At 47.6% G+C, this 13,270-nt stretch overlaps 1 protein-coding gene across 1 annotated transcript; it reads right to left on the reverse strand.

The window, feature by feature from the left end:
• Positions 1-1,733: 1,733 nt before the first annotated feature.
• LOC137305644 (cyclin-dependent kinase inhibitor 1-like) lies at positions 1,734-7,743 on the reverse strand. Its single transcript, XM_067974532.1, has 3 exons — positions 7,061-7,743; positions 6,357-6,503; positions 1,734-3,764 (listed from the first exon to the last, which is right to left on the reverse strand). Exons 1-2 carry the CDS (start codon positions 7,476-7,478, stop codon positions 6,403-6,405), a joined length of 519 nt encoding a protein of 172 aa, XP_067830633.1. The 5' UTR covers positions 7,479-7,743; the 3' UTR covers positions 1,734-3,764; positions 6,357-6,402.
• Positions 7,744-13,270: the final 5,527 nt, after the last annotated feature.

Below are 13,270 nucleotides of genomic sequence, written 5' to 3' on the forward strand. Positions count from 1 at the left end.
TATGCAAATTGGCTGCCACGTTTCCTACATTACAACAGTGACTGCACTTCAAAAGTACTTTCTTGGGTATAAAGTGCTTTGGGACGTCCTGAGGTTGTGAAAGGCCTGGATGAGTGCAGCTCCAATAACACTCAAGAAGCTCCACACCATCCAGGACAAAGCAGCCCCCTTGTTTGGCACCCCATCCACCACCCTAAACATTCACTCCCTTCACCACCGGCGCACCGTGGCTGCAGTGTGTACCATCTACAGGATGCACTGCAGCAACTCACCAAGGATTCTTCGACAGCACCTCCCAAACCCGCGACCTCCACCACCTAGAAGGACAAGAGCAGCAGGCACATGGGGACAACACCACCTGCACGTTCCCCTCCAAGTCACACACCATCCCGACTTGGAAATATATCGGCCGTTCCTTCATCGTCACTGGGTCAAAATCCTGGAACTCCCTTCCTAACAGCACTGTGGGAGAACCGTCACCACACGGACTGCAGTGGTTCAAGAAGGCGGCTCACCACCACCTTCTCGAGGGCAATTAGGGATGGGCAATAAATGCCGGCCTCGCCAGCGACGCCCACATCCCACGAACGAATAAAAAAAAATATAAATGCAAGTCTTTCTTTCACAGCTGAATCCAATCCTGATCTCCCTTGACACACACCGTAGGCCACTAGATAGTGATTAGGAGCGGGATGATTTTCCCCTCTCTAACCAAGGAGTGCTAACACGAAATATTGTGTCAAATTGGTCCAATCACACTCTTTCTCTCTGGGTCAGAAGGCTATGGGTTCAGGACCATAAGCTGGGCTGACACTTCAATGCAGTACCGAGGGAAGTGCTGCATTGTTGGAGGTGCCGTCCTTCAGGTGAGATGTTAAACCAAAGCCCCATCTGCCTGTTTTGATGACTCAGGTGAATGCTAAAGATCCCATGGCACTTTTCAGAGCAGGGCGATCTCCTGGTGTCTTGGCCAATATTCGGCCCTCAGCTAATCCCACCAAAATTAGACCATTCATCTATTTTGACGTTTATTTACAGCCAGCCAATTGACCATGGGGGGCAGCGCCACTGAGCACAGTCTTGCCCTCCGCCCCTACATATACACACACATCAACTGAAGGGAGCCTCATCGATCCTGTTCGTAAGGTTGCTCTTGCTAGTGGCCCATTGGGTAGTGTTGCATGAGCTGTGTATAGCGCTGCAATATAGACCAGGGCAGTCACTAGTTCAATCCCTACTCTATGCTGAGTTGGGCCAAGCATTAAAAAAAAAGCCTGATCCCGCAAAGGCTCTCGGGATGCCTCCGACGGTAAATACACCGCCCAGTGTGGTACTGAGCTACGCAGGCCAAGCACCCAGTACCGATCCTCGGTGGGTGCTGTTAGCCGATTTCAACCACAGCGATGAAATTGGTTCAGTGCCCCTGAGCTGAGGGGCAGGATTGAAAACAGAAATGTCAGCTAGGGTTTCCATTCCTGATTGTTGTCCTGTGACTCCCAGCAGGAAATGACGCGTGCGAGCACGGGGGTGGAGGAGCAAGACTGTGCTCAGCGGCGATGCCCTCCATGGTCAAACAGCCTCGGCTCACACATTAAGAATGGACAGTTGGGCGAGGGTTGCAGGAGGCCGTGCAATCACACCCCAACAAATGTGAGAACCTTCAGGGGGGAGAGGGAGAGACGACGGGGAAGTTTTACAAAAGGAAAAAAAAATCCGGCCACAGACAACTGATACCAAGTTTAAATATGGATTCATTTTATTTAATTACAATCAATCGAGATGGCAACAGTGAAAAAGTGTACAGGTTTGGCATTCTATTATCCTAATGGATCCACAAGCAAAAAAATCTAAATTATACACAATATCTTTAAACATTCTGGAAAAATATCAGCTACATTGGCTTTTAAATGAACTGTATGCAACTTTATACATAATAATCTTATAGACCCTTTTTTCCTATTTTACAGGAGTTTGTACAAAGATCCCTACTGCTGAGGTTTGATTGTTGCTGAATTCTGGTGGTTCTGAGGTTAAAAAGAGGCTTTTTTTTAATGTCATAAAGTTTATTATTTTTGAATTCATTTATTTTACAATATCCATTTTCCCCTCATTATTTATGGGTCATGTCCCAAGTGGAACCTTGAGGGGCTTTTTGAAGTCACAGAAATAGTCAACCCTGAATTTGGTACCTGCTCACACAGTGCTGAGGCCTGCTGGGATTCGCCCAAAGCCCCCAGCGCTGGGGCCTGCTGGGACTCGCCCAAAGCCCCCAGCGCTGGGGCCTGCTGGGACTCGCCCAAAGCCCCCAGCGCTGGGGCCTGCTGGGACTCGCCCAAAGCCCCCAGCGCTGGGGCCTGCTGGGACTCGCCCAAAGCCCCCAGCGCTGGGGCCTGCTGGGACTCGCCCAAAGCCCCCAGCGCTGGGGCCTGCTGGGACTCGCCCAAAGCCCCCAGCGCTGGGGCCTGCTGGGACTCGCCCAAAGCCCCCAGCGCTGGGGCCTGCTGGGACTCGCCCAAAGCCCCCAGCGCTGGGGCCTGCTGGGACTCGCCCAAAGCCCCCAGCGCTGGGGCCTGCTGGGACTCGCCCAAAGCCCCCAGCGCTGGGGCCTGCTGGGACTCGCCCAAAGCCCCCAGCGCTGGGGCCTGCTGGGATTTGCCCAAAGCTGGGCCTCAGATTTTGATTGTTGTTGTAGAATCTTTTCCTCACCAAGATGGGAGGTGTCAGTGGTGCGAATGGAACACTTCCCATTTCAGGCATCCAGCGTCAGCATCAAAGGCTTAAGGGCTGATGGGATGTGGCTGCAACTGCACATCGAGGCCAGAACCAGTGAACGTTTAACCAGCTTGTCTCTCGCCCGAGTGGACTAAAGGCGAGAACTACAAAACCCTTCACAGCAGGCTGACTCGCACTGCTTGGAGCTCATGGTAGCTGCAGTATAACTCCAGTCCTGTGCAATTTTTTTTTTTTTAAAATGCCTCGGGGACTTTAAAAAAAATTTGATAAGGAATCTTTTTATTGTTAGGACGAAGCAGATGTGGCCTGGTGTGCGGAGCACGGCATGTGTATGGGGAGGCGTGCCCAGCGACAGCATTCCACCTCGACGCTGGTCAGGCTGCCGTACAACAAGGGTCTGCCGACACATATTGCACTGGGCACATGCCGAACACTACCTGCAGTATAACTGCGGCCCAGCATTCTCAGGTCAGGTACAGCACCAGGTTCGATGTACAGAGTGACACTCCCTCTGCTCTGCCACGCAGTGTTAACGCCGTGAAGTGGGCCCCCTACTGCACCAGTGCAGCTTTTCTCCATTGCCCCCCCACACCAGCCATCTCTGAGCAAGACTGCCAATAAGGAAAGTTTCGTCCTGACTTATATCCAGACAGCAAGCTAGCTTTCTGATTCCCATTCGCATGAGGCAACCAATTGAACTGTCAACGGCCTCTCGGGACTGTTCAGTGTGGGCACTGTAGTGAGGAGTTCTTTCGTGCCCTCTGCTCCAAAATTGAATATAAAAGCTAAACCGTTGTGCAGTTTAAGTGAGCACGGTGTGTACATGAAGAGCTCACTCGGAATGACGGTGCTGCAGGCTTCCGTAATCCAGAAAGTTTATCGTCTCCGACACACGCGGTTTGAAGCTGCCCTTTGCTCTTGGAGAATCCATTCAGGTTTAATTACATTCAAGATCTGATTAACTTTGATCTGGGTGGGTGTCGAACTCTCAAGGCCATGAGGTTTCACTGAAATACCTAGTGCAAAAGCATCTGAAAGTCAGAAATGGGACAATGTTATTTAAAAGCCCAAAAGTAGGTTGTCCTAGTGTGTAGATAATATGCCAACGGGGAAATCACATGAGCCAATACTTTGATGTTATGCCATACATTTCTTATATGATGCTCGTCCTCATGTTCCAATCCTTCCATGGCCTCACCCCCTCCCTATCTCTGTAACCTCCTCCAGCCCTACAACCCTCCCAGATCTCTGCGCTCCTCCAATTCTGGCCTCTTGTGCGTCCCCCACTTCCTTCACTCCACCGTTGGCGGCCGTGCCTTCAGCCCTCTTGACCCCAAGTTTTGAAATTCCCTCGCCAAACCTCTCTGCCTCTCTCTCTCTCCTCCTTTGAGACGCTGCTTAAAACCTACCTCTGACCAGACTTTTGATCACCTGTCTTAATGTCTCCTTCTTTAGCTCAATTTTTGTCTGATTACGTTCCTGCAAAGCACCCTGGGACGTTTTACTACGTTAAAGGCGCTATATAAATGCAAGTGGTTGTTGCTATTAATACATCACCTAAAATTGATCCCATTGCTACCCGCAGTGGCACATCTGTAACAACCAGTATTTCAGCCTAGTGTTTGCCCTCTCCAAACACAGCCCACATTGGGAAGGACAGTCTATAATTACAATGTAGATCTAGCACAAATATTCACACAGATGCCACACACTCTGCTCCAAGGCCAGTGACACTGGGAAGCCGCTTAGTGATGGACGCGATTACCGACCAAAAAAACTTTAAATCACAATTTTTTTTGTTTGAATTTCCCATTCCGGTTTATAAGCCCAGCGGCCACAGGTCTGGACCCTGGGGGTGACTGTCACTCAAATACCTCGATCGAGGTCAATTTTGCAGGTTTGCAGACAGTCTTGCTACCACTGTTACAGATCATTCAACCCCCAGTTAGAGGGCACGAGAGCAATGACCAGTAGTGGCTGCCTCACCAATGGGGGTGGGGGGAAACGAGCAGTTATCTGGAGCCGAAACCCAGCGAGGGAGATATATCCCCCGAAAATAAATCATTTTCACACATATTCAAGGCAGATAGCCTAGTGTGGGGTTTTGCAGTGACTGAATCTAAGGGCCTCCAACTTCATCGTGGGAAAACAATTTGGCCAACTCTGGATAGAAGAACGTCTGTGCTTTGCATGGTGTTGCGTTTTTAAAAAAAAATCTTTGATATTCCTCCCTTCTTTCCTTCCTTGCTTGCTTGCTCCCGGGCCCATTCTTGATGTGTGCAAGGCTAGACAACTGAATAGTGCCAGCTATTCAACCATGGGGGGAAGACATTAACCACTGCCCCTTATCCTATCCTCAACCCTACATCTGCACCAGAGGAGCAACCTGTACAAAAAAATGTTGGGAAGATGATGATTGGGGGGGGGTTTAAAATCAGCGGACAATTGCAGGATTTGGAGTGGGGGGTGCAACATATCCCATACAGGAAATAAAAATTGGGGAAGGGGGTGAGGCATATCTATCCTCATTCTCCCACCCTCAGCGTTTGCACGGATGGTCCATACACACTTTCCATTGGTGGGGGAGGGGGGGAAAGAGGTCTTTGGATAGTGATCAGGAGCAGGAACCCCAGCTGATTTTTCCCCATCCCTATTACCACACTCCAGCCTCCCTCATCCCAGTAACAGAACTGTAGTCGGATTGATTCTGGGAAGAGCGGTCAGCTTCCAGAGCCCGGCGTATGAAAAAGAGGAATTAACAACAGCTCTGGGGGATCAGATGAGATGCAATCTGAACCATCACACATTTCCTAAATGAACACCATTTAAAGTGAAGACTCTTTAAAACATGCAGAGGAGGGTCAACAGGTGTTTAGCAAATCCAAGTGTCATTTACAAAAACAAGTGTACAAATTGAGTACTGGCCTTGGGAGTAATTAGATATCAACAGGTAAAATTTAAAAACCATGTATAAAATAGGACCTTAGCAAAGGTGTTAACCAGACCCTAGAGTGTAAACTGACTTAACATTTAAAGCTCAGGTTCCTCTCTCTCTCTCTACACCAGCACACCCCCTTTTCCCGGGGAATGGGCTTGTCTTTCCCGCCACTTTCCATAACTCTATCAAATCCCAGGGGGATGGGGTCCCTGAGACTCAGGGAGGATTCTTAGCCAAAGTATGGGAGGGAGGAATACTAAAACAGGTGACGTCGGGCGACAGTCCACAAACAAGGCAGAGTCCAACTCCCGGGGAGAGAGAGACACAACACACAAGCCCAAAACACCCAGAAACTAACACTTAAAGGGACGCCTCAGTTTCGACCACTACAGATTCTAACTCTTACCTTGCAATGATTTTAAGATATAAAATTGTGATTTTAAAAAAAATTTTGGAAACCTGTGAATAAAGTCAAATTAAAAACAGGGCTGTTAAAGGTGGATAGTATCTGTTTAAGGGGGCTCACATTATTAAGTTTGAAAGATAATTAAATTACAGAAATGTATAAGGTGAACCATTTTTTGCAATGCCCCAGTGTAATCCGATCACAAATGGGAGCTAAACCGCCTCCCAAAAATCCGATTTATTTAATTTTGGATCTCCAGATCGCTGGTTTCAGACTGACCTCTGTCTCTCTCTCGCTTCCTAGCTGCTCCTTAGTCCTTTACTTTTTACCGAATCCTTTTGCGTGGAGTCTGCTCCCCGCAAATCACCGGTGGTGTTTCAACACAAAACTTAGAGCCGACCGTCTTCTTGCGTTTTGGAAAGAAATCTGTAGAAGTAGAGAGGGAGAGGTGGGTTTAAAGTTATGAACGGCAAATCTGCACACACACAGACAGGAGCTTCGCTTTAATTTTTTAAAACGGGCTTTTAATTAAAAAAGGTGGAAGAATAAACAAGAGCAAAACGAGGAGTTTTGAGAGCCAGCGTCACTGAGCTGTGTAAGGAGTCACACCCCAAAACTTCCAACTCGCTCATCAAAACAGCTGAACAGGGCAGAAAAACTTCTACAGATTCACTAGGCAAGAAAAAAGGGGCTTTTTACAAATTCCAGATTCACTAGGACAAGAAAAAAGGGGCTTTTTACAAATTCCAGATTCACTAGGACAAGAAAAAATGCTTTTTACAAATTCCAGATTCACCAGGCAAGAAAAGACTTACAAACTTTTCAAACTCTCAGAGCAAAACTTTTCCACACACTAAACTGGGCAACATTTTCCACACCGACCATATAAATAAATATAACCAGGGAATGTTTGGATCAGACGGGATTGGTAAACATGCTGACAGTTGATTTTTTTTTCTCCATGTTCTGATTTCACAACCTACCTGTTATAGGGGCGGGAAGATCCCGCTTTCTGTTCTTGGCAGCTTTCGCTCCGCTCTTTCTGTTGCTTTTCTCGTTTTCTTTCGCGTTCAGCCCCAGTTTAACGCCGGGTGACTCGGGGTCGCACCTGATGTCGGCGATGGGGTCGGAGGGAGAGGAGTCCCTGTAGAAACTGGGCAGATCCTGGGTGTCCAGCGCTTCCCAGATGTAATTCCCAGTCAGAGGGCTGTGATTCTCGAAATCAAAATTCCACCTCTGGCAGTGGGAGTTGTTAATCTCTTTAAGCTGATTTTTCAGATCTCTCCTCAGTTCATCGTGATCCACCGTCCCAAATAAACTTCTACACACCGCCTTATTCAGGTATCTCGGCTGCCTTTTCCGTTCAGACTCTCCCATAGCCAAGCTGGACAAATGAGACATTGCAACAAAACAAAATAATCCCCACCCCCCCAAAAAAAAAATCTTCAATTTTTGTTTAATGGATCAAAGGCGAGAGACAATCACCCACTTTCCAACAAAATAATAACAAAACAGCTCTGTTCAAGGAGTCCAAAAACTTTACGGAAAGTTTATTTTTGCATCAACAGACTGCAAATTCCTCCACACGTATCCCAGGAATCCTTCTTGCATCTGGCGCAGCCCACAGTTAAAGGAGTCAATCTTTCTCTCTATCACCCCCCTCCCCTCCCCTTTCTGGACTGATGTAAGCTGCGCTCTGCCTATTTATTCAAGATCGCGGTGAAAGGCACAGCAGGATTCGGAGCAAAGAACAAGCTCTGACGTTAGCACTGACGGCGGGGCTGTGTTTGTCTGTAAATGTTGGAGGGGTGGGAGAGAGAGAGAGACACACACACAGAGGGAATGATCGGACGTTTTCCAAATGCCAGCAGATATTCCCCCTCCCATCACGATACACACACATATACACACATCCTCATACATACATACACATACATACAGACTAACACATACACATACATACACACACTCTCATACAAACACAGACACACATATACACATACATACAGACTAATACACATTCATACACTCATACATACACACATACATATACACATACATACATACATGTACACACATATACACACTCATACATATACACATACACACATACATACACAGACATACATACATGTACACATACATACAAATAGATACTCACACACATACATACACATTCATTATTACACACACTCGCATACACATACACATACATATATGTACACACACCCACACACGCACACATACTAATACATACACATACATATGCACACATAGATACACACACTCATACATACACATACACACAATCACACACATCCACATACACACACACAATCACACACACATTCAGGCACAGAGCTGCCGTAAATAGGTCAAAATTTTAAAAAAGTGACCCCCAAAGGAAATCAAGGATAAATCAGCCCTCGAGTCAATCTGACATCCCATGTCCTTCCCATGTGTGCGAAAACATTCCTAGCGAAAATCGGACTTTACAGTCATGTGAGAACCCACAACCTGTATCACATTGGAGATGAATTATAGTCTGTCATCAACCAGGACGATGGACAAACCACCACCATCACCACCTGGAACTCTCTCGCCCAATAAAGCTGTTGAGGCTGGGGATAAATTAAAAAATGTCATAACTGAGACTGATAGATTTTGGTTGGGCGAGGGTATTAAGGGTTACGGAACCAAGGCGGGCAAATGGAGTTAAGATACAAATCAGCCATGATCTAATTGAATGGCGGAACAGGCTTGAGGGGCTGAATGGCCTCCTTTTCCTATATTCCAACGCTGGTTTTGGATGATCTGAGGAGCTGCATCAGAATGCAGACGGGACTGGGAGAGCTGGCATCGATTCCCCGCTGGCAATGTGCCCCTGCTCTTGTTGGCATCCAGCGGCTCACAGAGTGAGGCAGTCTGTCCCCATGGCACCACCAACCCATTCCTTGCCAGTAAACCAGTCCATCGAAAAGAAAGAACTTGCATTTATATGGCGCCTTTCACCACCCAGGACGTCCCAAAGGGCTTTACGGCAAATGAAGTACTTTTTAAAGTGTGGTCACTGTTGTGATGTAGGAAACGCGGCAGCCAATCTGCGCACAGCAAGATCCCACAAACAGCAACGTGATAAATGACCAGATAACCTGTGTTTTTAGTGATGTTGGTTGAGAGATAAATATTGGCCCAGGGCACTGAGGCAGAACTCCCCCTTCTCTTCTTCCAAATAGTGGCCGTGGAATCTTTTATATCCACCCGGACGTAAAAAGAAATCGAATCATTCAATGAGACAAAAAGCAAAACATCGCAGATGCTGAAAATCTGGATTAAAAACAGAAAATGCTGGAAACACTCAGCCGGCCAGGCAGCATCTGTGGAGAGAGAAGCTTAGGATTAACATTTCAGGTCTGTGACCTTTCGTCAGAAATCAACTCCAACACCAACTCAATCCATTTGGTTTTAAAGATGTGACTGGTTCTGATGTGTCTCTCTTGTTAAAATAAACAGAGCTCCCTATCTTTAAATGGGTTTGTGATCCGTCTCACGTTTTTTTTGTCTCTCATTAATATTTTCAGTCTCTCTTCCTGATTAAAGCTGTTAGCCTTACATAGTCACCCATTTTTATGGATGTGTAAGCAGGTTGACTTTTTTGTGTGTTTAGGTCCTCCTTTTATGAGAAGGGGGGGTTAGGGCGTGTTTTATGTGCAGCAAATCACAAAAAAACAAAACATGTGTCAAATAATAATTTTATTGTAACGGTCCAGGATGCACTCCAGTCCCTGCGGTGCCCACCGGTCGCAGAAAGCCTCAAGAGTACCGGCAGACACCGCGTGCTCCCTCTCCAGGGCCACCCGGGCGCGGAGAATTCCGCGGAAGAGGGGCAGACAGTCGGAGCGACCGCCCCCACGGGCCGCGTCTAACCTGGGTCTGTGGATACGTATTAGTGGATCGCAGTAAGATTGTCATAATTAACCCGAGTATCAGCTGTGGCTCTGGGGGTAGCCCTCTCACTTCTAAGTTAAGTTGTGGGTTCGAGTCCCACTCCAGAGACTTGAGCCCATAATCCAGACTGACGCTTCAGTGCAGTACTAAGGGAGTGCTGTAGTGTCAGAGCTGCTGTCTTTCAGATGAGATGTTAAATCATGGTTCTACCTGCCCTCTCAGGTGGACATATAAGATCCCATGATCTGGTGTTCTGGCCAATATTTATCACTAAAACAGAAGTAATCTTCAAAGCGGTACAAATCATTGGTTCTTAATTTTCTTTTATTCATTCTCGGGATGTGAACGTCACTGGCAAGGCCGGCATCTATTGCCCATTCCTAGTTACCCTTGAGAAGGTGGTGGTGGGCCCTCTTCTTGAACCACTGCAGTCCGTGTGGTGAAGGTTCTCCCACAGTGCTGTTAGGTAGGGAGTTCCAGGACTTTGACCCAGCGATGATGAAGCAACGTTATCAGACAAAATTTGACACCGAGGCGCATCAGGAGATATTAGGACAGGTGACCAAAAGCTTGGTCAAAGAGGTAACTTTTAAGGAGCGTCTTAAAGGAGGAGGAACACAGAGATCTCGGAGGGTTGTAGGGCTGGAGGAGGTTACAGAGATAGGGAGGGGTGAGGACATGGAGGGATTTGAAAACAAGGATGAGAATTTTTAAATTGAAGCTTTTCCGGACCGGGAGCCAATGTAGGTCAGCGAGCACGGGGGGTGATGGGAGAACGGGACATGGTGCGAGTTAGCATACGGGCAACAGAGTTTTAGATGAACTCAAGTTTATGGAGGTTGGGAGGCTGGCCAGGAGAGTAATGGGATAGTCAAGTCTAGAGATAACAAAGGCATGGATGAGGGTTTCAGCAGCAGATAAGCTGAGGCAGGGGCGGAGACGGGCGATGTTACGGAGGTGGAAGTAGGCGGCCTTGGTGACGGAGTAGATATGTGGTCAGAAGACCAGCTCAGGGTCAAGGAAGCCAAGTTTGCGAACGGTTTGGTTCAGCCTCAGACAATAATAATCCTATCACAATATACTACACTTAAATTAAACTGATCCAGCTGTCGTATGCAGTTGTTTCTGCGTCATGGTGTCTTTTACCAGAGGGGGTTCATATACGGCGGGGACGGCCTGGGCACGAGCCCCGCAGGCCCGTGTGATAATCTGCCTCCCACAGCTAGGGAGAGTCGGTGAGAAGCCTGTCGCGGAGCGCCTCATAAGGGAGGACCTTGGGGCTCTCAAGTTAGATTCAGTGTCTGTGAACCCGCTCCCAGGTATTCAATCCGGTTTCTTGGAGCAGCCTCTGACCTGGTTTTACCTCTCACAATAGGCCCACAGCGCGGGACAGACAGGTGCTACTTAAAAACACCAGAGCGCACAAAGCTCTCTTTAACAAGGTCTTATCTCGTGGCAGCAAACCAATGGTCTCTGACCTGAACCTTTGATTAAACACCTTTACAGACACTGCCTCAGGCACCAGTCTGAAGCCTGTGGTGCTTATTGTGGTAGCTGCTTTCGCTCTGCAGATCCCGGGGGTCTCGGGGGAGGGGAGTGAGGGGTCCAGCAACACCTCGATTTTAAAATTCTTATCCTTGTTTTCAAATCTCTCCATGGGCCTCGCCCCTCCCTATCTCTGTAACTTTGTCTAGCCCTGCAGCCCTTTGAGATCTCTGCGCTCCTCCAATTCTGGCCTCTTCCGCACCCCCGATTTTCATCACTCCACCACTGGCGGCCGTGCCTTCAGCTGCCTGGGCCCTAAGCTCTGGAATTCCCTCCCTAAACCTCTCCACCTCTCTAACCTGCATAATGGAGTGGAGATGCCGGTGATGGACTGGGGTTGACAATTGTAAACAATTTTACAACACATTGGGATTCTATACTTTTACTTGGTAAGCAATGATCTAGGATCCACTGCACAACTAAACTGCAGCAGGCACTGATACATTGTCCACAGTGTCATCAAACACTTTGATCAGTTTACTGGGGTCTTCAGGCTACAAGAAACTTTATAGCGGGGAGGAGGGGAGTGAAAGCAGATAGTGAAAATGGAACGGTACACCAGCACAGACATGATGGGCCGAATGGCCTCCTTCTGTGTCGTAAATTTCTAATATCTACGATTCCCCGTTTAAGACGCTCCTCAAAACCTACCTCTTTGACCGAGCTTTTGGTCACCTGTCCTAATATCTCCTTATGTGGCTCGGTGTTAAATTTTGTTTGATAATCGCTCCTGTGAAGGGCCTAGGGACGTTTTACTACGTTAAAGGCGCTATATAAATGCAAGTTGTTGTTATTATTATGTCAGGACAGAAATAAGACGACACATGACCCTGGGGCAGGGGGTTTAGCTTGGTACCGAACGTGACAACAATTCACTGACCTGCTATGAGTCCTCCACAGGTCATATCGCTCCTAATTACAAGTGGAATTGATTGGTGAGAGGACCACATCCCTGCTGTCTGTTGCACTCCTTTAATGTAAGAGCACATTTATTTTCAGTCTCTCCGTTGCGCGATGACTTGTTTGCAATTAGTGTCTGAAGGGCTATTAATGTCTGTGAAAAAGCAACAGACCCTTTCTCAGGAGGAAACAGGGAGTCAGCAGTGGTGGGAAATTCTAAGCTGCACCGGTGGGGTCACTGCGACACCTGCTGGCCAACTACAGAAGTGCCGCAGGAAGGTTGTGGGAAGGAGTAAAATGCAGGATTGCAGATCACAGGTTGGGCATGAGTTAATTATCCAGTTAAAAAAAAATTGTAACTTTAGGGGGTCGCAGGACGGCCAAGAAACGGCGTGTTAGAATTGCTCTCAGGGATCGTGATGAAGGGAGAAATCAGCCACTGTTCCTGCTCCTAATTGCTAACAACGGCCAGTGCCTTCCAGAGAGTGGGAGGGGATAAGAAAGCTGTACTACCCCAATGGTCAGTGTAACCAACTCCCAACACAGTGAGTTTCATGGTAACATAGTAATGTTTTGGGCAGAAGACTGTGGGTCCATCCAGCCAACCCTTCCAAATCTCCCATCGGATTCCTTCCCCTGATTCCAGAACTAATAGCCCCATATCCCATTTCCTAACAGGAATTCATTCAAACCTTTTTGAAACCGTGCCATGGTCCCAACACCCGCCTGCTAATCTGTTCCACATTTCCATCTCCCACTTAGTAAATGTCTTATTTTCCTTTACTTTAAACTGTGTCCCC

Source organism: Heptranchias perlo, chromosome 40 (assembly GCF_035084215.1).
Source record: "Heptranchias perlo isolate sHepPer1 chromosome 40, sHepPer1.hap1, whole genome shotgun sequence".
Lineage (NCBI taxonomy): Eukaryota > Metazoa > Chordata > Chondrichthyes > Hexanchiformes > Hexanchidae > Heptranchias > Heptranchias perlo.